The sequence below is a fragment of the Sinohyriopsis cumingii genome, chromosome 7 (assembly GCF_028554795.1).
Source record: "Sinohyriopsis cumingii isolate HCF-2022 chromosome 7, ASM2855479v2, whole genome shotgun sequence".
Taxonomy (NCBI): domain Eukaryota; kingdom Metazoa; phylum Mollusca; class Bivalvia; order Unionida; family Unionidae; genus Sinohyriopsis; species Sinohyriopsis cumingii.
Genome location: NC_142967.1, coordinates 16,436,074 through 16,462,869, shown reverse-complemented (window position 1 = coordinate 16,462,869; position 26,796 = coordinate 16,436,074). Strand labels below are relative to the sequence as shown.

At 35.6% G+C, this 26,796-nt stretch overlaps 1 protein-coding gene across 3 annotated transcripts in view; it reads left to right on the top strand.

Annotated features, from left to right (window-relative positions):
• LOC149794777 (uncharacterized) overlaps positions 1-26,796 on the top strand; it is a 48,353-nt gene that overhangs the window by 7,494 nt on the left and 14,063 nt on the right. For 2 of the 3 annotated variants that reach the window (XM_089964424.1, XM_089964422.1), the window contains exons 2-5: positions 10,825-10,922; positions 16,148-16,246; positions 18,827-19,402; positions 23,334-23,456. In XM_089964424.1, coding sequence (XP_089820550.1) covers positions 10,825-10,922; positions 16,148-16,246; positions 18,827-19,402; positions 23,334-23,456 — 896 coding nt within the window. The remainder of the gene's footprint in view (positions 1-10,824; positions 10,923-16,147; positions 16,247-18,826; positions 19,403-23,333; positions 23,457-26,796) is intronic. The other variant, XM_089964423.1, reaches the window with a different exon arrangement.

Genomic DNA, 26,796 nt, shown 5'->3' with positions numbered 1-26,796 from the left:
TTGTTGTTGTTGTGGGGTTTAACATCATTTTTCAGCATAATATAGGCTATACATGGCAGCCAGTATTAATGGTGGAGGAAGAACCCATGAAAACCCCGGAAAGAACCACTGACCCACGAGAAGCTACTGGCAAGTTTCTCACATACCCACATTAGCCGAATCCGAGACTCAAACCCACGCAGACATATGTGAAATGGCAGTGATCCGTAATGTAGAGTGCTTTAGACCACTCGGCCACTCGGGGCCCCGGGGTGGGACAGGTACAACTAAATTAATTGCATGTTTAACCCGGCTATCTCTCCTAATATACGGGTACTCCTTTAAATTATTTAGATCACAGGAGTACTATCATTATAATTTAACTCATTCATTTTCTTCTTATTTTTGTAGACTGCTCCAGTGGCCTAAGGGTTAGAGCATCCGCACTGGATGCGGGAGGTTGTGGGTTGGCCTGGTGTCAGGATAATGTGATTGTGTGGGACATCATGCTACATGTCTGTGGCATGATGCCCCAGTGCTAGACATCACCTTAAACTGCCATACTGCAGACATCATTGCGATTCGACTGGTAAATTGTTAAAGCTACGTTACAAATCTAAATCACACAAATCACACACTTAACTTTGTAAGGGTCGTAAAACCTAAACTGAAGAAAACTTTGAAGAATGAGCAAGAGTGACAGAACTCTATTACTAGACTCAAAAGTTCTCTCCATTGTAGTTCTGTCAAACCATAAATTCACTTTTGATTTGAATTGCTGGATGCCAAATTCGAAGCATAATTGGCTGGACAATTCCAGACATAAAATTTGACCCTTGACCAGATTGATCAGATTTGGGATGGCCAAATTGAGTATAGATTTTATCAAAGCTTTTACTATTGTTTTAGCTTTAATATTCCTCAAAGGAATTGCCTCTGGAAACCTTGTTGATGCACACAACATGGTCAACAAGTATTAGTTACCTGACTTGGCCTTAGGTAAGGGACCAAAACAATCTACCATAATTCTACTAAATGGTTCGTCAAATGCAGGAATAGGTTGCAGATGAGCCTTAGGTATCTTCTGACTGGGTTTTCCTACCATTTGACAAGTATGACAAGATCTACAGTATTTACAAACATCACTTTTGATTTTTGGCCAATAAAAGTGAGTCAAGATCTTGTGATAAGTCTTATTAATTCCTAAATGACCAGCCAAAGGAGTTTCATGGGCCAGACTAAATATTTCCTGTCTGTAAGATTTTGGAACTACAATTTGATAGTTCACTGACCCCTCCTCACCAGCAGGTACCTTGGAAGGTCTCCATTTTCTCATAAGAATTCCATTTGTAATGAAATAACAGACAGGAACTTCAGTACCTTCAGTTTCTCTAATGGCCCTTTGAAAGAAACATGATATTTCAGGATCATTCTCCAGTTTGATGACAAGTGATTTTTGTTTGTCACCCTGATTAGAATAAAGAGAATGAGTAGTTAAAAGAGGATCACTGTGATCAATAGCTTTTGATTGATCCAAACAAGGAGTGTGTCACCTCATCAAAAGCCTGATCTTTACATGTGTCAGTTAAAGGAATACTTTTCTTATCAACATCATTCTCAAAAGCTTTCTTTGCCCCAGCTCTGGTAACTGCACAAGCTGGTTATAAATCAGGGAATTCTTTTTCAATTGGATCGACTTTCTGATTCAAACAAGGCTTGTCAGTTACAAGTGGATTAACCACAACCTTGCCCTCAGCTAGGTTGTTGCATAGTAATAAATGAAATGCCCTCAATGGGTAAAGCACTTTTCTGACTGTTATGGGTCCTGAGACTAAGTCTGATGACAAATTTACACAATGGAGAGGAACATTAACAAAGCCGCACTCTACTCCCAGAATAATAACACTTTCATTAGAAGAAGACTTCTCAGTAAAAGGCAAAGTACCTGACAATAAAAGACTCTGAGAAGCTCCTGTGTCCCTTAAAATATTAATAGGGATAGGATTGGCTGAATCACCCAAAAGTGATACAGAATCCTTCATTATCAAGGGCTCATAATTCTCTGTAATAAAATCAGACTGTGGTATATTAGACCCAACAAATGTATTGCTTTCAGTATATGACAGTCACCTTGACCTCTTTGAAATAAGAGCATTTGGATAGGTCTGTCTTGATTCTGATGTCTAGTTTTCAATTTGTAGCAATCAGAAATAACGTGTCCTTTCTTCTTGCAATAGTTACACGTAGAAGAGACAAGGATCTTTGATTAAGCTTATCTGAAGTTTGATTTTTAGAAGTTGTGACAGTTTGAGATTTAGAAGGGCTTGTATTGGGCTGAAATACTTTTCTGCCAGAAGAATGTTTAGTGGAAGTCTTATTTACAAAAGGAACTTTATTAGTTAAAGAATACTCATCAGCAGCACGAGTAGCATTCTTCAAGGTTTCAGTCTGATGCTCATCAAAATAAGTATTAATTTCACTATGGAGACAGTTCTTGAACTCTTCAAGTAATGCAAGTTGTTTGAGACTTTCATAATCTTGTTCAACTTTCTTGGTGAAGCACCATCTATCAAATAACTGCTCTTTTTCTCTAGCAAATTCAAAATGAGTTTGTCCAGCTTCTTTTTATAATTTCTGAATTTTTGCCAATAAGCTTCAGAGACTAACTTATATCCCCTTAAGATTCATTCCATAACTGTACATATTGTAATAATTGAGTCCAATGGTCCCTAGGCCATTTCAAATTTTCAGCAACTTTTTCAAAACAAGTAAAATATTTGTCTACTTCTCTTTCTCTGAAATACTTGTTAGAAGCACTTGCCAAGACATCAAGACACTCCATGTTTGTGTCACTTTGAGTTATTCCACCTCTGCAGGGATGTTGTGCTGGATGCTTCAAAGGTTTTATTAAATCTTATTAGCAAAGCAAGAATCTGCTGATGGCTGCTCCTTTGAATGCAGATACCCTATTTAATGGTCTTGTTCCTTCAGTTGCCTACCAGGATCTGAATGATCGTCAACATTGGGTTGTCACTAAAGGTCTTGATCCAAGAAAACTGACCCGGAAGAAATCCCATATAGACTAACTTTTTTTGTGTATAAGTTGGGGTGCAACTGCGACAGGCCACTATGCAGAAATATCTTGTTGTCATGACTGTAACAGAATTGAAACCGAGTGGGCTTTGGACTAAATGAATAACACAAACACAATGTGTGTGAATGACAGGACTTGTGCATTGTATGATAAGATGATGACACATAAACAATAAATGAAATAATCTCTGCAGTACCCTACTCTCGCACACACCCTACACACACATTCACAAAAGAAAGAAATATCTATATATATGTATCTAATGATATGACGAGGATTGAGATGATGACGGCACAGTGCTGAAATTCCAGTGATAATGATGATGTCAGTTCATACAATCGATATACTATATAAAATGAAAACAAAACAAAATATCATAGTTCTGACCTACGCCGGGTGCACTCTGGTTCAACGTCCCACTTTGAACGAAAAAAAACCAACACAAAATATCACAGTTCCACTTTGGTTCAACTTCCCAGATTCATACAGGCTCAACCAGTTTCATCTGGCTCAACTACTATCCCTCTAATTTCAGTCTGGCACAACAACGCCTCCCACCAGTTCAAGTCTGGTTCACCTACACTTCCCCCTCCACCAGTTTCAGCTACAAATAGATGAAACTGGTAGCATATAATACGAAATACGCTATCACACAAAATACTCAAAATACTCAAATACATGTATATGAAATGGATACATATCCACTCTACAAATGCCTATAGTCCATTATATTATATCAATGTCCCTAATGGTTTATACAAACGAAAAAAGAATACATTAAACCCGCACTCTACGTGTGACTTTCTGCTCTGAGTCCTACACATGAAAAGGAATAAATTCTAACAGTGAAATGTCTGTTAAACGTGGTTATTTTATCTATCGAAGCTTTATGAAATTTACGATAATAATAAAATGAGTATGTCACGAACACACTGAAAAGCATAAATGTACAAGGAAATCAAAATTATTTTAACAGTAGTCACTTACCCCTATGGCTGTAGTTTTGTGGTTCCAAACCGACACTCCGTGACAAGATCTAAGCGATAATGTACTGCTTGTAGTAAAACCTTACTATTTATACTATAAAAAAAACCCCCAAGATGTTCAAGACCCAGGGGTAAAGTACCTGTGCATGTTGAGAAACATGGGCATCAGCCTCATTTAGTAACTATGTCAAGGTAATAAAACAAGCTGCTCTAGTTAACGCTGTATGCATTGGCAAAAATCAAATATACATTGTCATTGTTTAATGCAAAACCGAATTATTTTCTTGCCTTATTCCGTGATAATGACTCACCCATAATGGGTGGTTATATTAACATGGGTTGTACCAATAAACTTCTAATGGTGTCTGCTTGGTTTGCTATGAAAATAGTGCTAATCCGAAATCCATTATGTCCACCACTGCAGATAATATGGAAGAATATCTGACAAGGTTTTAACACTCTTCAGTTAAAAGGAAGAAATGGTCTTTTTTTAAATTCCTCTAATTCCTTTTAGCAAATATAATATCGTTTCCTTCATGGGACTCTTGTTTGCTTGTTAATTAGGAAATAAGTTTTATTTCCATAAATTGAGTTGCTCAATTGATGGCTAACTCAGATTAAGTCATGGATTTAAACATTCAGAATGCATAATATGAGGGTTGCTTGAAAGTCTTTCACAGGTTCATAATGAAAGAGATATTCAAATAGTCAAACAATGCAAGATGTATTTACGATATTTTCTCAAATGTAAATTTTTTCTTCCACAAAAAAGTCATATTTGTCAAAATTTTCTGTGTGAGGATTATAATGACATTAAGTTGCTAAATCGGTTTGATTGAATCATTGGAAAATAACACCAGTTTTGAATTGCACTGAGGTATGTCACAGGTCTATAGGAGGATTTGTAACTTCCTTATGAGAATCTTTATGCATTTTGTCTGATGCTAATCTCATATTGCACGAGATAAAATTTATTGATACACAATTTTTCTGGCATAATCAAATGATTAAACTAAAAATGGCTGGCAAAATTAATAATGCATCTTTGAATGCACATCATGAAAACACAACTATTGCAAATGTGTTTATTATGTACAAAATATAAATGACATTGAATCAAGCTGTCATCTCTCCAGTCTAGGGGTTAGTCAGACTTTCCAATCAGCTGAGGGGCCCCAAGTGGCCGAGTGGTCTAAAGTGCTCTCCGTTACGGATCACTGCCATCTCACTTATGTCTGTGTGGGTTCGAGTCTCGGATTCGGCCAATGTGGGTGTGTGAGAAAGTTTGCCAGTAGCTTCTCGTGGGTCGGTGGTTCTTTTTTTGGTTTTCTCGGGTTCTTCCTCCACCATTAATACTGGCTGCCATGTTTAGCCTATTGTGTGCTGAAAAATCACGTTAAACCCTACAACAACAACAACAACAACAACCAATCAGCTGATTGTTATGGCTCTATTTTCTTGAACTAAGTAACAGAAAGTAGCAAAACCAATATGTTTAGTAACATGAACAAATAAATTTACTGTTCTGTGTTACAAAGTGAAGATTTAAGATGAACTTAAATCTATTCAAACTTGACAAAGTTCTGTTTTGCATATGAATACATATTTCAAGAGTTGTACTAATTGTAGTTAAAATTAAGTTCTAGCCCTCTGAGATTCACATTCTTTCTTACACACTTGAAAACAAATACAAGGTGATATATTGGCATTACCACATAAATCTATAGTCCTAATATTTTGTTCTTCAGTCCATTTGTTATCACTGCATATAAACTGATGTGATAAAACAGATGTATTATTATGCCCTTAACCACTTCCATTTTCTAATATTCACAGGACAATGTTATTCAGAAAAATTATCAAGTTCACATAACAGAATCTCTGTATCTTGCAGGCTTTTTTATTAGAGGTCCACTCCTTGTTTGAATCTCTCCTGTCTGGTTTGGCTCATTGATGACTAATGGCATCTTGTCATTCAGTTCAATGACCTCCTTCCTTGTTAGTATCTTCGTATTTATCATATATCTCTGCTAATGTCTCTTTTCTTTGTAACAGATGTCTTAGGTTTCTCCTGTATATAGTACCATCCTGGGTTTTCACATTGTATGACCTTGGAGTGCTACTTTTTCTGATGACTACTGCTGGTTTCCAGAGATCTTGTCTTCTGATTCTTACTTTGACTCCAGAAGTCAGGTTTTGGAAGCTCTTTAGCTGTTCTGCTATACTGTTTCTTTTGCTGATTTTGCTTTTCACCCAGTTTCCACTTTAGGCTTCTTTCTTTTATAACTCACAGACATAGCTGCATGGTGGTAGTAGGTAAAGTCGATCGGAGTCTTCAACTCGTCAGTGTTTGTGCCGGAGATCCTATATCGTCAATTGGTGTATTTCGATACTCCAATATCGATAAATATGGATCTTTTCCATCTTTGCCTTATTGGAAATTCCTTTGACAGTTTGAATAGTTTTCTGCTAATCCATTAGACTGTGGATACTTGGAATTTGACGTAGTGTGTTTGAATCCCCAGGTTTTTGCAAACTGAACATATTCTTTTGAGGAGAACTGTGCAGTGGCATCATCAGGGTTGGTGTCACCCAGTGCGATAACTCATGGTGTTACCCCCACGGACCTCCTATCTGCAAAAAAAATTCAAAAATTGTATAGACAGTCATGTGCAGTAACTCATGGTGTCACCCCATGGACCTACTTCCTGCACCAAAATGCTAATTTTTTATACACAGTCATTTTGATGTCACCCCTTCTGATGGTTTCACCCGGTGTGGTCTGCACCCCTGCACCCCCCTGAGTGATGCCACTGGAACTGTTGTCTATTATCACTCCTTACTTCTCGTGGTATTCCATATCTTGCAAATACTGACTTCGTGTGTGTGACTACTGTACTTGCTTGTGTATTTTAAAACTTGGCACTTCAAAATATCTGGAGCAATAGTCAATTATGAAGACATAGCTGTAATTATTCCACATAAATAAATCTGTTCCAACTATTTCCCATGGTGCAGCAGGCCCTGTAGACAACAATCGTTCTTTTTTATTTGACTTTATATATTCCTGGCAAGTAGAACAATTTGATGTGGTGTCTGCAATCTGTACATTCATACCAGGCCAATACATAATGTGTCTTGCTCTTTGCTTTGTCTTCTCAGTGCCCATATGACCTTTGTACAACTCTTTTAGCATTTTTTTGAAGAGCATCTGGTATTACAATCTTCTCTTGTTTTAGAACTAATCCATCTATTTCTAAAATGTTCATCTTTGCAGTTCCAGACATTTCTGATTTCAAAAGGTATGAGGTGTTTATCATTTGGCCATCCCTTTTGAATCATTTCCCATAATTTGGTCATTTTATCATCACGTTTTGTTCAATTCTTTATTGCTTCTAACTGCGCATCTGCAATCTGTATATTTGACATGATCATGTGCACATAACACTCAATTTCACTATCCATGTTCATCTCATATGTGTTTGTCTATCTATATGCTCTCGACAATTGACCATTTTCCTGGACAATACGTTAAGTCAAAACTGTACTTCTGCAGTCTTAAAAGCATTCTCTGCAGTCTAGGCAGTGCGGCAGATAGAGATTTATTGAGGATCGATTTCAGACGTTTATGATCCAATTCAGCTTGTACTTGACGACTATAAGTATATTGAATAAATCTTTCAAGACCAAATAGGGGCCCCGAGTGGCTGAGTGGTCTAAAACACTCTCCGTTACGAATCACTGCCATCTCACCTCTGTCTGCGTGGGTTTGAATCTCGGATTCAGCCAATGTGGGTATGTGAGAAAGCTTGCTAGTAGCTTCTCGTGGGTCGGTGGTTCTTTCCGGGGTTTTCCTGGGTTCTTCCTCCACCATTAATACTGGCCGCCATGTATAGTCTATCTTGTGCTGAAAAATGGCGTTAAACCCCACAACAATAACAATAACAATCAAGACCAAATAACCCAGCAAGCCATTCTTTTTCGATCTGTGCATACCTTGTTTCGGCATATGTCAAAGACCTTGATGCAAATGCTATGGGTTTGCCTGAATGCATTAACATTGCTCCAAGTCCTGATTTTGATGGATCACAACTCACAACGACAGGCTTTTTAACATCGAAGTATTTCAACACAGGTTCTTTGCTTAGAATCTGTTTGATCTCTTCAAATGCATGTTTTTTTTCTGTGTTGTTTCCCCAAACAAATCCAGTCTCACTTTTCAATGTGCTTTGATTGGCTGTGTCACTGTGGACATATTTGGGATAAATTTCGCTAGGTAGTTGACTGTATCCAGCAATCTTTCAATTCCTTTTTTGGTCTGTTGGAGCGTGCATTTCTGTCATTGCTATTACTTTTTCTGGGTCAGGTTTAATACCTCATGATGTCAGCATGTTTCCCACGTAGCACTCATCTGTTAATCCAGATTGGCTTTTTTCCAAATTCAGTCTCAGATTTATTTCCTGGCATCTCTTTAAACATTTTTCAGTTTGCCATCATGATCTTCCTTTGAAGTTCCCCATACGTTTATGTCATCTGTATCAGTCTCCACCACAGGCAGGTACTCAAAACACTGTGACATGCATTTCTAGAACACTTCATGAACAGATTTATCGCCAAAAGGAATTCTCGAGTAGAAATATCTACTAAACGGGGTGTTAAATGTTGTTAATAACTCGCTTTCCTCTTCCAGGGGTATTTTCCAGTAACCATGATTGGCATCTAGTTTGGAGGAAACCTTAGATCCAACCATCCTTGTGGTTATATCTTAGGAAGTAGATAATGCTTTTGCTTGATAGCTTGTTTCAAATTTCTTGGATCTAGACAAATTTGTAGTTTTCCTGGCTTGGGTTTTTCAACAACTACTAATGAATTGACCCCTTCTGTTGGTTCACCTACTTTCCGTATTACATTTTTCCATTCCATCTCTTCCAAAGTTGATTAAGTGGTTTTTGTAAAGCTGTAGGAATCGTCCTTGGTGGATTAATGACAAGTTTCAAATTTTTGTCAATTGCAATATGATATTTTTGTTTCAGGCATCCTAGATCTTTGAACACACTGGGAAATTCTTTCACGATACTATTGTCCTTATACCTGTGTACGTTGTAAACTACTTGTATTAAGTGCAAATCTTGAGATGTTTTGAACCCAAGAATAGGTCGTTGGTTTAATTTTTGTGATATAAAAATCAAGTTCTTGATTCATGTAGTTTAATTTGCATTTGCCTATGACAATTAGTTTGTCACCAGAGTAGCTTGTGAGATGGGTCTTGGTTGATTTTACTTCAACGTTGTCAATGTTCTTTGTTTCAAAAATATGATTTGGAATGATGTTTACTTGCGAGCCAGTATCAATTTTAAATTTGACATCAGTACCATGAAGAGTGATGTAGCCGTCTTTGTCACTGATTTCATTGTTTTCCTTTGTCATTGTTCCTACAAATTTAAACATGTTTCTTCCTCTTGAGCATTTTTGCATACCATGCACCCATTTTATCTTGCAGCATTTCAGAAAATGATGCTGTTTTCTACACCTGTAAAAGTTTTTTCAATAGCTGGACACCTACCTTTTGCTTGTAATTTGCCACATTTACGACAGTTGAATAATCTGGAGTTTGATTTCATATATTATAACATTTTCGCTTTCTTTGGTTGTGCTGTTTTCTTTTCTTTTTTTCTTCATTTTCACACCATGAACTTCTGATGCAGCTGCTTCATTTTACATACTTTGAATCTGCTTTTTGGATTCTTCGTCAGTTCTGCAGATAGCCAGTGCTTTTTGTAATGTCAGTTGATCTTCTCGTAAAAGTCTTTCTTTTACTTTCTCAGAATTAGTCCCACAGACAATTCTATCGCTAATCATTTCATCCTGTAGATTTTCAAATTTGCAGTTCGTTGCAATCATTTTAAGTTCAGTTACATATTGGTCAATGGTTTCATTCTTTTGTTGGATTCTTGTGTTGAATCTGTGCCTTTCTACTGTAATGTTCTGCTTTGGACTGCAATAATTCTCAAACTTTTTAATCATTGGATCAATTTGTTTCAGCTTTATTGGCCTCAAATGTAAATGTGTTGTAAATGTCTCTACCATCCTGACCAGTAATATATAGGAAAGCACTGAATTTGTCTTTGTCTTCTTTGTCTGCAAGCGTAACATCTAAGTAAAACTGCATCGTATAGTCTGCTTCCACCTCATCCAAGTTTCTGCTGAATGGTGGGAATTAAAGTCCATTTCAGGTGGCTGATTGAGTTTTTCCATGATGTCACAATTAACACATAAACTTGTGTATCCAAATTTCAGTATTATTCTTAATGGTATTAATCCAACTTTTTCCAAAAGTTTCACTTCTGACAACATGTTATGTTTTGCTAAATAACACAAAACATGGCTTGGTTTAACTACTTTAATGGCTAGATTAGGTACAATTGACTAAAAAAATAAATAAATCACATGCACACTAGTTTCTCAGGCTAATGTTATCATAAGGCACATAATAAAGGGTTACAATTACAACTGTATGTGGAGCCTGGAGCTGACCTCAGGTAACCTGTAACTGTCAGAACATTAGTAGCAACAGAATGTTAATACCGTATATTACCACACTATGTGCTGTACTGTATGTTGTGTGCTGAGTGTGGGCTGGGTGTTCGTGAAGTTCTTGAATATAAAGGTACAAAGAAAGAAAATAATTAGAAAATGCAAAAGAATGCACACATGTGTTACCAAGTGGTTTTGTTTAATACATATCATATAGTTTTCTCATTCCAGATCAGAGTCCACAGCTTGAATATGGTGGAGTCCTCAAGCTGGAATGGAAATATGGAGATAGAGATGAGATTGATCTGCATCTCTCCACTGTCATAAAGGTTACTATAAATTAACTGGGGGTTTATTTGTGAAACACAGATCCCATCACTTCCATATTTCTTCACCAACCCAACCCACCACACATCCCACCTGCATCTGGAGTACATACCCATTGGAATGAGGATTTGTGACTATTATTGGTTGCATTTCAGATTTCTTGTTTTTATAAGTGTTTATAGTTTGTCTTTTTCTGCACTAAAAATTCATGTACATAGTTTTCTTCCCATAAACTGCTCCAATGGCCTAGTGGTTATAGCATCTGCCTCGAATGCAGGAGGTCATGGGTTCGATCCCCGGCCGAGTCATACCAAAGTCTTACAAGAATGGTACTAACAGCTGCCTCGCTTGGTGCTCAACATTAAGAAGTTAGTGTTAGGACTGGTCGGCCTGGTGTCAGGATAATGTGACTGGGTGGGACATCATGCTACATGTCTCTGGCATGATGCCCCAGTACTAGACATCAGTATAAACTGCCACACTGCAGACATCGTAGCGATATGACTGAAAAATTGTTAAAGCTACGTTAACAATCCAATTCACACACACATACACTTTCCATAAAGTATTGATCGAATAGTACTGGGTGTCCAGAAAATTATTTTATTTAAGCACCACTGCATACAAACATTTGTTTATTATACATGGTAAGTTAAATGTAACCATGTACGTAAATAAAATAAAATAAAAAAAATAAACAAAATTTTCAATTTATATGCAAATGATGAAGATGCTCGTTCAATTTTACTTTTCTTCATGATTGAGCTCTTTTAATTTGGACATTAGTTTTTTCTTTTTTCTTTATGAATTTATATTTTTTCAGACACAGTTGTTTCCCATTGATGACAAGAATGACACACTAATATCATTTTCAGAATATGGAGGAGCTTGTATTTTGTTGGAAAGAGCCTCTAGTTAATAATCAAATGACAAATATTGGGAGAACCACACTTAAAAATATTCATTCGATCACTGGTGCTTTTAATAATGGATACTATTTGTGTAACTATATTGTGTTCATAGGAAAAGCCTCATCCATGAAAACATTAGAAGGACATGTTACCCTTTATTAAATGTAAGAACCGCTAAAACCTTCCTTTTCAAACATTTTTTAAACACCTACATTGGGACAATATGAAAACCTGCATTCAGTAACAAAAGTCACATATGTTTGCACAAGTTTCAATGAATAATAAAAAAATAAATAACCTGAAACCAAAATAGACTCATAAGGTCCAGTTATGTTCTGCTAGAGCCATTGTGAATCATGTGTCATCTGTCCATTGTGAATCATGTATTGTCTGTTCATTGTGAGTCATGTGTCACCTGTCCATTGTGAATCATGTGTTGTCCGTTCAATGTGAGTCATGTGTCATCTGTCCATTGTGAATCGTGTCTGTCTATTGCAAGTCATGTGTCATCTGTTCATTGTGAATTATGTTTTCATCTGTCCATGGTGAATCGTGTACCATCTGTCTGGTGAATCATGTTTTCATCTGTCAATTGTGAATCATATTTTCTTCTGTCCATTGTGAATGGTGTTTTCATCTGTCAGTGGTGAATCATATTTTCATCTGTCCATTGGGAATCATGTTTTCATCTGTCAGTGGTGAATCATATTTTCATCTGCCCATTGGGAATCATGTTTTCATCTGTCCATTGTGAATCACGTCATCTGTCCATGGTGAATCATATTTTCATCTGTCCATGGTGAATCGTGTGCCATCTATCCATTATGAATTGGTTGTTACTACCCTGAAGGCCAGATTTCTGGTCTGATTTCATTTAAATTTTAAATGTTCGTTTATATCATCAGTATCTTGGATGAATTTGATATGTGCCATTTTGATTGATATTAATGAGGTGATCTTCCATCAGATTGGCTACTTTTTTTCATCATGCTGGAGGCCATGTCTCTGATCTCATTTTCATTAAACTTGATTATATGCTTATGTCATCAAAATAAAGGACAAGTTTGTTATAACTTATAGCAAAACAGATCATGTTTCTTGTAATTGTAATGACAGGGGAGTTGGGTATTCGCTTTTGACCAGCAAATTATAAGTGAAATCTTTAATATCATTTTCGCCAATCACAAGATTGACCACTTCATCATAAATTTAAACAGGACTATTGAGATGTTTCCTAATGTGATCTTGTAATGAATTTTGTGTTTCCTGTTAAATATTGGAATGCAAGTTCACTGACAGGTACTATATGGTACCTTATCCACCCAATACTATACTTTTCTGTATTCTTTAGATGACATGCAAAACCCATAAAATGGTAATAAAACTGGCAATTAACATCCTTAGTGAGGTGCAATTATTTGCACCTTCATAGTACTTGACACAGGTAAGTGACTGCATCAAAATTTACCAATTGAAAAAAAACCCAGGTATAATAACTAGAACATTTAATAACCAAATCAACAGATGATCCATCACTTGCAATAGAATGTTCAGGTGTAAAGCATAAACTTCTTCAGATATGTTACCTCATCATAATACTTTAGGAGAACCACTACTGCCTTGTAAATCCAGCCCTTCCAGGCTCAAACTTGTTAGCATAAATACTAAAATCATCTGCCCACCTAGGTGTCAAATAGATAGTTATCTCCCCTTTGTACCATTGTTGGTGCCAAATCTGGTGAATTCATAAGATACTACTGCTGGTCATGCTAAGTAGCACACTCAATCCACATACATAGTTACAAGAACTTTGGAAGTTTTCAATCTTATAGCAAAATGAGTTTTCTCATTGAAGGGAAGTATTCTCCATCTATAAATGTCTATCTTTCCTTCTTTGACGACAAAGTTTCTGGCTTTTCATTATCATCACTTTACCCTCATCAGATTCTTAGGTGCATTTGGTATCTACCAGCATCTGTCACTAATGTAACCCTGACATTGAAAAGCTGTGTTGAAATATGTGCAAGTTTGGTGTGTCATATAGAATATTCATTTAATATTACTGTAAGTTTTCTCGGTTAATCTAGTCTTGGTGTCTACTTTGCAGTTGACCGCTACTGTGGCTTAGAGGTTTGAACATCTGTCTCGGAAGTTGGAGGTTGTGGGTTCGAACCCGGCCGAGTCATACCAAAGACTTACAAAAATGGTACTAACAGCTGCCTCGCTTGGTGCCCAGCAGTAAGAGCTTAGTGTTAGGACTGGTTGGCCTGGTGTCAGGATAATGTGACTGGGTGGGACATCATGCTACATGTCTGTGGCATGATGCCCAAGTGCTAGATATCACTATAAACTGCCACACTGCAGACATCATAGCGATATGACTGAAAAATTGTTAAAGCTATGTTAAAAATCTTAATCACACACACACACACACACTACTTTGCAGTCACACACACACATATATATATATATATATATATATATATATATATATATATATATATATATATATATATATATATATATATATATATATATATATGAATTAACTCTGACATTGGCTGTGATCACAGAGGGTCAGTACCACAGCCGATTGTCCATTGTTGGCAACCAGATGAATGATCTTTGTCCATGCAGAAGCTATGTAGTACAGGCACTCTCTTGGATTAGCCTAATCCACATAGTGCCATAAAGTACACACTGCAGATGATGACCAGCGTAGTGTCTAGTAGAAATCACTGCCCTTGGTTGCCTGTTTATGAGGCCATTACAGTGATACAATTCTCCCAGTGGTGGTCAAAACAAACAATACATTTGAGGTCTCATCTCAGAAATGGGAAAATCTCCCTTGGCTTACAATTGGCTGGTCCTTTGCAGGTATAACCTTTGAGTTGACAGTTTTTGCACAGATGCAAGCACAATTGGTACATATCTCCTTCCACTGAGTCCAGGTTGCCATTGGCTCACTCAGGATCATCTATTGCATATCAGTATATGTAAGACAAAAGCCAAATGGAAAGCATTCAGCTGCAGGCAGGGGAATCTACATGGAAGGGTTTCTTATTTCTGTCAAATGCCGAGTTGACATTTCAAAAGATATTGACTTTGTGCCCAAAGTGGATCTATCATGGATTTTAACCAGGCTGACTAAGACACTGTTTGAACCACTCTTGAGGGCTTCATTAGTTCACCTCTCATATATGACCTGCTTCCTACTTGCACTAGCAACAGTAGGCATAAATAGTGTGACACATTTTATCAATTGATCGAAGTACTTGCACTTCCGATATGATGGGACTGTATAAATATAGATGGCCAGGAAAAGACTCCCATTCATGGGAAATCTGGCTTTTACAGTGAAATAATTGTCTACTCTGGCTACTTCTTCTCATGGTCAAGGGCTATTTCTTCTGAAGGACTGAGCCAGTGTGTGAAGGAAGATCACGCCTCTTCTTATGCCTCGGAAAGGGAAAGGATGACATATCAGCACAGACACTTTGTCCTGGATAAATAGGAGTACTCGTTCCACATATTATAAAAAAATCAGAAATCAAATTAATTTTGCTATGAAGTCACCACAAGCATTTCATCCAAGCAAAACTCTTAGCTAACATTATCCATGCTGTAGAATGGGATCCGAGTCAACTTTCTCCAGTTGTTATCTCATAAATGGCCTCTCCGGAGTAAAAGAAGTAACTCAGTCCATATGCTACCTATTTTCCTAAAGTATTATGAGTGGGTAATGTATCTTGAAGATGAAACCAATTTTTTTCTGGTAAAATATGTGTATTCAATAATAATTAACAGATCGTACTACACAAACACCATCCCAACCTGCTTGCAATTAGATTCATATAGTGAGCATGCCTCCTGTGGCAGTCATAACTGTAGTATTCATGGGATTTGGTGTCAATCCCATTATCAATCCGAGATCACTCTAATGGCCACCTAGGTGGGCAGAAAACTTCTATCTTTTTAGCTAGAGAATTTTAGCTTGGGTGGGCTTGATTTGTGAGGTAGTATTAGTTCTCCTTAGGTATTATGATCAGGTAACTATTATTGAAGGAATATACTGTATTTTACTTGAAAAAATTGGTAAATTTGATAGTGGCTGCTTAGATGGACTAGTGGACCTGGTATCCTAAAGGGCTCTTGGCAACAGCTGAGTATAGACATTAGGTTGAAATTGCAATAATTTTCAAATTATGATCAATGTGGCTAAGTAATGTGATGGGGGTTTAAATGTGCTGTTCTTTTTTGTTTAATTTTTATAATTTGCTGTATTGAAACTATTTCTTTGTGTAATTTATTTTCAGTTTACCAAAAGATACATTGCGAATAGATTTCCAAACAGTATACCACAATCAGATAAATTTGATGAAGTAGATTTTGCTGTTAAGGATGTGATAAAAAAGGTAGGTTTTATGGTTTTTATGGTCACTTTATTACTTTGTAAAATCTTTTTCAGTTCTTTAAATAAATTAGACATGACTGAAAAATTGTTAAAGCTACATTAAAAATCATAATTCCAATAAATTAGACATATGACATTGTATAATACAATACAGTGTGGGAATTACCATGGATAAAGGAACTCTACTCTTTGAACATTTAATCAGACTTTTTCTTCTTTATATAATTAAACTATATTGTAAAAGAGTTTGAGTGTTGTGAATGGAAACAAAAGCAATTTCCTCAGTGGAAATTTACTGAGAAGGTGTTGTACTGTTTGATCACCAAAAATTACCAGTCATTTTATGATGATCAGATTTTTCAGATGGTGATTCATATAATTAAAAGTAACATGCATGTATTTGGCAATTAAAACTTTTGTAGATTGTCCAGGTGTAAGCAGATTTTTTAAAAGTTGCCACTGTCTACTAATTTAATTTATTTTTGAGCTACTAAAATGATATTTGGAATAAATTCTTTACAAAGAAACATTAAATAAATACCTGTATTAGTTTGAAAAAGAAACATTGTAGGGAAAGAGGGGAAATATGAAGGGAAAGAGGGGAAATATGAGGGGAATAACACTATAATGATAATTACTTAAAGTTGAATAGAAACCAGAACTGGAATGGAAATGGCACTAGTTAGTACTCTTGGTAAACAATTATAGTGCCAGCCTTCATATCCCAAAGTTGATTTGCTTGCAAAATATTGCAGCAGTCTGTTGACTCCTAAGTTATCAAATCCAGGATGTTGATTTTTAGGGCTGATGGTTACTACTTGCATCAGTCATACTGTAAGTACTGTATATAGTCATATTGTAAGTACTGTATATAGTCATAATGTAAGTACTGTATATAGTCATATTGTAAGTACTGTATATAGTCATAATGTAAGTACTGTATATAGTCATATTGTAAGTATTGTATATAGTCATACTGTAAGTACTGTATGTAGTCATACTGTAAATACTGTATATAGTCATACTACAGTATATAGTCATACAGTAAGTACTGTATATAGTCATACTGTAAGTACTGTATATAGTCATACTGTATGTACTGTATATAGTCATACTGTAAGTACTGTATATAGTCATAATGTAAGTACTGTATATAGTCATACTACAGTATATAGTCATACAGTAAGTACTGTATACAGTCATACTGTAAGTACTGTATATAGTCATACTGTAAGTACTGTATATAGTCATACTGTATGTACAGTATATAGTCATACAGTAAGTACTGTATATAGTCATAATGTAAGTACTGTATATAGTCATAATGTAAGTACTGTATATAGTCATACTGTAAGTACTGTATATAGTCATAATGTAAGTACTGTATATAGTCATACTACAGTATATAGTCATACAGTAAGTACTGTATATAGTCATACAGTAAGTACTGTATATAGTCATACTGTAAGTACTGTATATAGTCATAATGTAAGTACTGTATATAGTCATACTACAGTATATAGTCATACAGTAAGTACTGTATACAGTCATACTGTAAGTACTGTATATAGTCATACTGTAAGTACTGTATATAGTCATACTGTATGTACAGTATATAGTCATACAGTAAGTACTGTATATAGTCATAATGTAAGTACTGTATATAGTCATACTACAGTATATAGTCATACAGTAAGTACTGTATACAGTCATACTGTAAGTACTGTATATAGTCATACTGTAAGTACTGTATATAGTCATACTGTATGTACTGTATATAGTCATACTGTAAGTACTTGCATCAGTACTGTAAGTACTGTATCATTTCCTTATGCAGCAATCCACACACTGACACTGGTCGATGACATTTCTGTCAAATCATAATGATATAGAAACAGAAAGATCAAGATCTGCAAGCGTACTAGCGTGTATGTTGTTTGTAGCTCATTATACCTGGAAATTAAGGTATTAAAATGATGCTTTCTCCAATGCTTATTCAGAGGGATACAGCATTAGATGTACAGTGGAGTGGAGTAGCTAAAAATATCAGTCATTTCGTGTTTGTTCCATTCTTTCTTATAGGCGTATCAGTAATCAAATTAAGTGGAGTAGGGTAGCTAAAATATCACTATTATGTGGTGTTTGTTCAGTACTTACCTAGAGGGATAGAGCAATTGATTTACAGTGGAGTAGAAAAGCCAACAATATGACTGTCATGGTTGTTTGTCCATTACTTGCCTATAGGGATATCAGCAATTAACTGACAGCTGTACAGTGATAGTGGAGTAATGTAGTTAAAGCTATTTCTTATGCTTGGTGTCTTCCAGTACTTTAAACTAGATGGTTATTACCAGTGAACCCATGAATAAAGCAGAAATCCACATTATATTCAGCAAAGCTGTGAAAGACTTGAAAATCTTCTTGCCATCATGTTTAATTCTGCCACAGTAATGAATGAATAACCTGCGTCATCTTTTTTTGTTGATTTGTGCTGTTAAATTAATATTTTCAGTAAGTGGGAGCTATGTATATTTGATTCAAAATTATTTCTTCTTAGATCTTGCTTACACTTTTATTTCAGAGTCTGATATACGCTCCAAGTGACGTCTATCCTGTATATATAGAAACACAACATATGGATAACAGGGGGTCGTTTTACAAGATGACAAGCTTGTTTATACTTGGAGTGACATACCATCTGCATCTTTTATGGAAGAAAAGAAACTTGGAGTATATTCACAATATCACAATATCGTGCTATCCCACTGACAAGATGCACATGTTTTCACATACTTTTTTTGTTCAAAACTCTAACAAAAGTCTTTCAAAGTCAGAGGAGCTTTTATTCCATCAAGGCCTTTTCTCTCCAAAAGTCATATTAGGAGGTTTGGATTTGCATGAAATTTCTCTGCAGGCTTTTAAATACAAACTAAAGAGGAGTCATATAATTGATCTTACAACTCCAGTTGACCAGTCAGGAAAAAGTCACTCTGATGATCCAGAAGATTGCCATGATAACGAATATGATTCATCAGAGACTATGTATAGAAGAGGAACAAACCCATCATTTTCTGTTATGTCCTATAACATATGGAACATGAATTCCCTATCTGGAAAAAGCACAGATTATGTGAAAAGAATGAAAGGAATACAAAAGGTAAGTTATTAAATAGCTTGATATCATTCTGTGTTTGATAGTGCAGTATGGCAGAACCATAGAAGTTAAAGCCCCTACATTATAACGTATTACTCAGTTGCACAAATTACTTGGAAATATCCAGATCAATTCAAATTCTTTGTTTCATGTTATTTATAATATATCCCAGTCTGTAGACCTGCCAACTCTTTTGCCATAAGTCTTATGAAAAATACCCTTAAAATACAGACTTATGGCATACTAGGAAAAACTATGGAAAAATGATCATTGCTGAAAAATTCGGATAATTGGTTCATCCGTGTTTTATTTGGATCTGGGCTTCATCTTAGAATAAGTGAAATTAGTCAGGAAACCAGACTAACTTTACAGCAGCACTGCAGATGCTTTAAATTGCAGCTATTTGTTCGTGCGAAGCATCTGCATGATCCAGCTGTTGATTATATAATTTTTTAAAATGGTGTCCAGAAAGAAATGCATGTTTAAGAGGAAAGGGAAAATAAGCTTCTAGAAAAGTGTTAATAATCAACACAGAAGAATAAAAAGGAGTATTCAGATTCTTGTAAATATAAGCTGGAAAGAACACCATTACATTTATTGGACATAACATGCCAATTTGATTAGGTCTTGTGGCAGGATATATGATTGCCGTCATCGTGTGAAATGGAAAAGAATTTCCCAAGAATTATATCAAGTTGAGAGATAGCAACAAGCCATTGAGCTGCATAGGGTTTGGAACTTGAGTTTGTGCAACTGTACTAGTGGTAAGTAAAGTCTACGCATACTTTACAAACTTTTCAGTTGAATATAATGTTTATCATCGATACGTCAAACTTTTAATTACGTTTCCCAGCTTTACAATAGCGGTTATTGATATTTTGTTACACCTTACTGAAAACTGGTATATATTACGGAAAAAAATCAACTGCCTTACTGAGACAGTCTCATTAGAGTTGGCAGGTCTGAGTCTGGAATTACATTTGTTACTTGAAATGTTGGGTAGAGTTATATGATGGATGGGTCAGATATGTTGAAATTTTAATCTTCTGTGGATGTTACTGCTGCTGTTGAACATTGTCTTTACAGGCCTTGTGTGTTTTGTGTCCTTACAGGTATTATGTGTTTTGTGACTTTACAGCCTTATGTGTTTTGACTCCTTACAGGCCTTATGTGTTTTGTGACTTTACAGGCCTTATGTGTTTTGACTCCTTACAGGCCTTATGTGTTTTGTGTCCTTACAGGCCTTATGTGTTTTGTGACTTTACAGGCCTTATGTCTTTTGACTCCTTACAGGCCTTATGTGTTTTGACTCCTTACAGGCCTTATGTGTTTTGTGACTTTACAGGCCTTATGTGTTTTGACTCCTTACAGTCCTTATGTGTTTTGTGTCCTTACAGGCCTTATGTGTTTTGTGACTTTACAGGCCTTATGTCTTTTGACTCCTTACAGGCCTTATGTGTTTTGACTCCTTACAGGCCTTATGTGTTTTGTGTCCTTACATGCCTTATGTGTTTTGTGACTTTACAGGCCTTATGTATTTTGTGTCTTTACAGGCCTTGTGTGTTTTGGCTCACTTGACAATAAAGCCAAGTGAGATTATGGCTTGACCGTTCATTTGTGGCACATTGACCATTCACAGCTTGTATTTGTATCTTCTTCACAAGAATCCCTCCATGGAATTAGACCAAATTAGACAAAGAATCATGGCTTAAAGTGCTTGTATTTAAGGATGCCAATCTGCCATCATATCTGGCTGCCATTACTAAAAAGAATAAAAACTTTAAATGAATTTTTAACAAAAACTGCTGCTATTTAAAGCAAGGAACACTTCTCAAGAAACAATTACCATAATTAGGCCAGTTTTATAAAGACATCCTGGTATGAAGTTCTTTTAGTGTCTAATGATGCCAAACTGCTATCAAGTAGAGACATGGTTGCCAAAAATTTGAAAACCTTCAAATGATAACAGAATGCCACCAAATTTTACATCATTCTGAAATGATATTGTTCATATTTGTTTACATAAGACTAATTAGCCACCAGATATAATATTTGCTAAAAATAAAGCAAATCTTTGAATTTCTTTTCCAGAATTGCTTACCTGAATGTTTCCAATTATGAGAGACAGCATCTTGGTATGATGATCTTTCAGATGCGCTCAGATTTTACCAGTTTGTATAAAAAATTGCCACTGTTACTAAAAACAGAAAAACATTAAAATGATTTCTTTCAAAAACTGCTCATCAGGAGTTGACTAAATTTGTTCATACTATGACGATCAGTGATCAAGTATGGTCAAAGTTAAAACAGGAAAACAGTTTATTGACTTCTTAAAACTGCTTTACAGCTTTAAATCAAAAGCATCATGGCATAAAGTTCTTTCAGATTTGTTAAAATGATGCTATTCTGCATCTTTACATTTTTTTCACATGATGGAGATCCACCATCAAATATTACTGCCAGTACTAAAAATAGATAGACCCTTTAAATGACTGCCAGTACTAAAAATAGATAGACCCTTTAAATGACTGCCAGTACTAAAAATAGATAGACCCTTTAAATGACTGCCAGTACTGAAAATAGATAGACCCTTTAAATGACTGCCAGTACTAAAAATAGATAGACCCTTTAAATGACTGCCAGTACTAAAAATAAATAGACCCTGTAAATGACTGCCAGTACTGAACATAAACTCTTTAAATGACTGCCAGTACTAAAAATAGATAAACCATTTAAATGACTGCCAGTACTAAAAGTAGATAAACCCTTTAAATAACTGCCAGTACTAAAAGTAGATAGACCCTTTAAATTACTGCCAGTACTAAAAATAGATAGACTCTTTAAATGACTGCCAGTACTAAAATAGATAGACCCTTTAAATGACTGCCAGTACTAAAATAGATAGACCCTTTAAATGAGTTCCAGTACTAAAAACAGATAGACTCTTTAAATGACTGCCAGTACTAAAAATAGACATTTAAATAACTGCCAGTACTAAAATTAGATAGACCCTTTAAATGACTGCCAGTACTAAAAGTAGATAGACACTTTAAATGACTGCCAGTACTTAAAATAAGTAGACCCTTTAAATGACTGCCAGTACTAAAAATATGTACACCCTTTAAATGACTGCTAGTACTAAAAATAGACGCTTTAAATGACTGCCAGTACAAAAAAATATATACACCCTTTAAATGTCTTCTTAAGAAGCCCTTAGCAAAATTGACCAGATTTGATAGATATAATCATAAGATAAATTTAATTCAGATGTATTCAAATGATGCCAATGTAATCAAAATATGGCTGTCTATATTAAAAATGGCACAACCTAAGAACTTACAGAAAACAGCGCAACAGAATCAAGGTCTCTCAAAATTGCTCAAATGAGGCCAAACCACTATCAGATATGGGCCATGCTACTGAAAATAGACAAACCTTTGAATAACTTGTTCTAAATAAACTGAGTTTGACCAAATATGATAGAAAGAAACCTGGCATACATGGCTTTAATATTTCCAACACTTGTGATATAAATAGCTGTCTCATGTATTTAGTTGTTTTCTTGGTAATTTCTGTATCTGTTGTATTATACAAAAGCCATTGCAGGCTGACTGTGTTAAAATATTTTGAAAGTCTTTTGGCATACAGCATCCATTCCTAATATAATTTACCTCTCTCTACTAACCAGCTTTTTGCAAGACTTAGCAAAAATAAGCCCAGGTTGCATTGTTTCTCTACATGAAATTCCAATACATGGAATCTGTAGATATAATTTTTAAAGTGAAGTCAATGAATGGAAGCTGATGGTTCTGGAAGTGATCCATGCTGTGGAGTTCTCAGAACCACCTGCCATATTAATATGTAATGTAATAGATGTTTACCACCAGTGTTATTTCTTAGCTTTACAGTTAATCTGTAGGCCTTCATTATACAGATTGTTAACTCAGCCTCCCCTGACATAGTGGGATTCCAGGAAGTTCGATATGAAGACTCGAAGGGTGGTGACATGGGGCCAAACCAAGCTGGGACACTTGCAGAACTGTTGCCAGGGTATCAGGTGAGCCTTCCTGCCAAAATATTCTTTTTACTTCATTTATTTTCAATCATTGTATACATTTTAGCAACTTTTCTTAGTACTTCAGGCAGGCCTGGCACAGTATTTCTGAATTTTGTGAGCTTTGATTGACTTTAAACAATGAAACTTAGCAAGCTAGTAGAGGAAACAGTAAAAAATGGAACTTAGCAAGCAAGTGGAGGAAACAATAAACAATGAAACCTAGAAAGCTAGTGGAGGAAACAGTAAACAATGAAACCTAGCAAGCTAGTGGAGGAAACAATGAACAATGAAACTTAGCAAGATAGTGTAGTGGAGGAAACAATAACCAATGAAACTTAGCAAGTTAGTGGAGGAAACAGTGTTAAAAAGAGAGTGAAAGTTGTAGCATTCGAACTTCATTGTTATTAAGGTGAGAACATAAACTTTTTAAGACTTTAAGCTTTATGCTTAAAAAGTTAAGGATAATAAAAATGTTGAGGAAGCCATTAGTCACAGTAGTTGAGTACTGAACATTGTACATGTGTCTTCCAGGATTAAACCCAAGATCCAAATCATCACAATAAACAAGTACTGAACATTGTACAGGTATTTACCAGTATAAAACCAAAGGTCCATCTATCACACTAGATGAGTACTGAACATTGTAGAGCTGTCTTCCAGTCTAAAACTCAAGATCCATGTATCACAATTCATGGGTATTGAACATTGTACAGATATCTTCCAGTCTAAAACTCAAGATCCATGTATCACAATTCATGGGTATTGAACATTATACAGATATCTTCCAGTCTAAAACTCAAGATCCATGTATCACAATTCATGGGTATTGAACATTGTACAGATATCTTCCAGTCTAAAACTCAAGATCCATGAATCACAATTCATGGGTATTGAACATTGTACAGGTATTTACCAGTATAAAGCCAAAGGTCCATCTATCACACTGGATGAGTATTGAACATTGTACAGATATCTTCCAGTCTAAAACTCAAGATCCATGTATCACAATTCATGAGTATTGAATATTGTACATCCATGTATCACAATTCATGGGTACTGAACACTGTACAGATATCTTCCAGTCTAAAACTCAAGAGCCATGTATCACAATTCATGGGTACTGGACATTGTACATCCATGTATCACAATTCAAGAGTATTGAACATTGTACAGGTATTTACCAGTATAAAACCAAAGGTCCATCTATCACACTGGATGAGTATTGAACATTGTACAGATATCTTCCAGTCTAAAACTCAAGATCCATGTATCACAATTCATGGGTATTGAACATTGTACAGATATCTTCCAGTCTAAAACTCAAGATCTATGTATCACAATTCATGAGTATTGAATATTGTACATCCATGTATCACAATTCATGGGTACTGAACACTGTACAGATATCTTCCAGTCTAAAACTCAAGATCCATGTATCACAATTCATGGGTATTGAACATTGTACAGATATCTTCCAGTCTAAAACTCAAGATCCATGTATCACAATTCATGAGTATTGAATATTGTACATCCATGTATCACAATTCATGGGTATTGAACATTGTACAGATATCTTCCAGTCTAAAACTCAAGATCCATGTATCACAATTCATGAGTATTGAATATTGTACATCCATGTATCACAATTCATGGGTACTGAACATTGTACAGATATCTTCCAGTCTAAAACTCAAGATCCATGTATCACAATTCAAGAGTATTGAACATTGTACAGGTATTTACCAGTATAAAACCAAAGGTCCATCTATCACATTGGATGAGTACTGAACATTGTACAGCTGTCTTCCAGTCTAAAACTCAAGATCCATGTATCACAATTCATGGGTATTGAATACTGTACAGATATCTTCCAGTCTAAAACTCAAGATCCATGTATCACAATTCATGGGTACTGAACATTGTATTGGTATCTTCCTGTATAAAGTTTAAGATCACAAAGGGGAAGATTGAGTGTCTTATCAGATGCTGTATACTAGACTAAATGTTGTTACGTGTTTAGGCTCTGACAAAATGTAGCAAGATAAAAGTGAAGACAATAAGCTTTGTAAAATGTAACAAGTAATTTATTTCCCTAGAAAAACAAGGTGAAAATGGAAAAAAGAACTTAACGGTTTTATGAATCAAATCCAAAAATAATCCGAGAATAATCCAAGAATTAAAAAATAGAAGTCCTGGTAAAACAAATCCTAATGAACTGAGTTTGACTCCCGATGAAATCCAGAATGGAAGGTGATCACATATACTGTGTTCAGCATCATACTGATGTATCAACAGTTCTTTGTTGAATCACGGAAAATAATATTCCAATTTGAATTCTGTATAAGTTTTGATAAATGTCCTTGTCCAAGAATTAATTTAGAGCACTAGTATTTCCAGGGAAAAGAATCACTTTTCTTTAAAATAAAATAAAATAATTAGCCGTAAAAACTGGTCACAGCATAAAACACTTTAACTTCTCAGGTGTTATGGCAAGAATGACAATTTTATCTCAAAACATCAGTAATAATTCTAGCTGCAGTGCAAAACAGATGCCCAGATATGGGTCAATCCTCTGGAAAAACTTAATTGATACATGTTATTTGTCATGTACTCCAAGTATGGCCTTGTTTCCACTTTATGAATCTTACTCTGAGAAAGAATTAAAATAAAATAAAAAGGTTGTTTACTACACCTTTTACTGGTTCTGAATCAAGGTCAGGAACTACGCCATCATTAGATACAAAGTTTCTATAAAGTTCCTTATGTCAAAACTAAAACAAATCAGTCAGAACTGAACTATATTCCGGTAAATAAAATTACACTACAATAGCAAGTAATGGTATAAAAAAATGTAAAACTTACAAACAAACAATTACATTAAATCAGATATAAATTAAATCATGTATATATAACAATGTGTATACATAAGTGCATTATCATTGTTGTATAATCTTCTGGTAGTGTATTATCAATGCTGTGTACTATACTAGAAGTGAACCGCACCGGTGGCCTAGTGGTTAGAGTGTCTGCCTCAGATGCGGGAGGTTGTGGGTTCGATCCCTGGCCAAGTCATACCAAAGACTTACAAAAGTGGTACTAACAGCTGCCTCACTAGGCACTCAGCGTTAAAAGGTTAGTGTTAGGACTTGTCGGCCTGGTGTCAGGATAATGTGACTGGGTGGGACATCATGCTACATGTCTGCAGCATGATACCCCAGTGCTAGACGTTAGTGTAAACTGCCACACTGCAGCTGTCATAGGGATATGACTGAAAAATTGTTAAAGCTACGTTAAAAATACAAATCACACACACACATACATGCTAGAAGTATATACATGA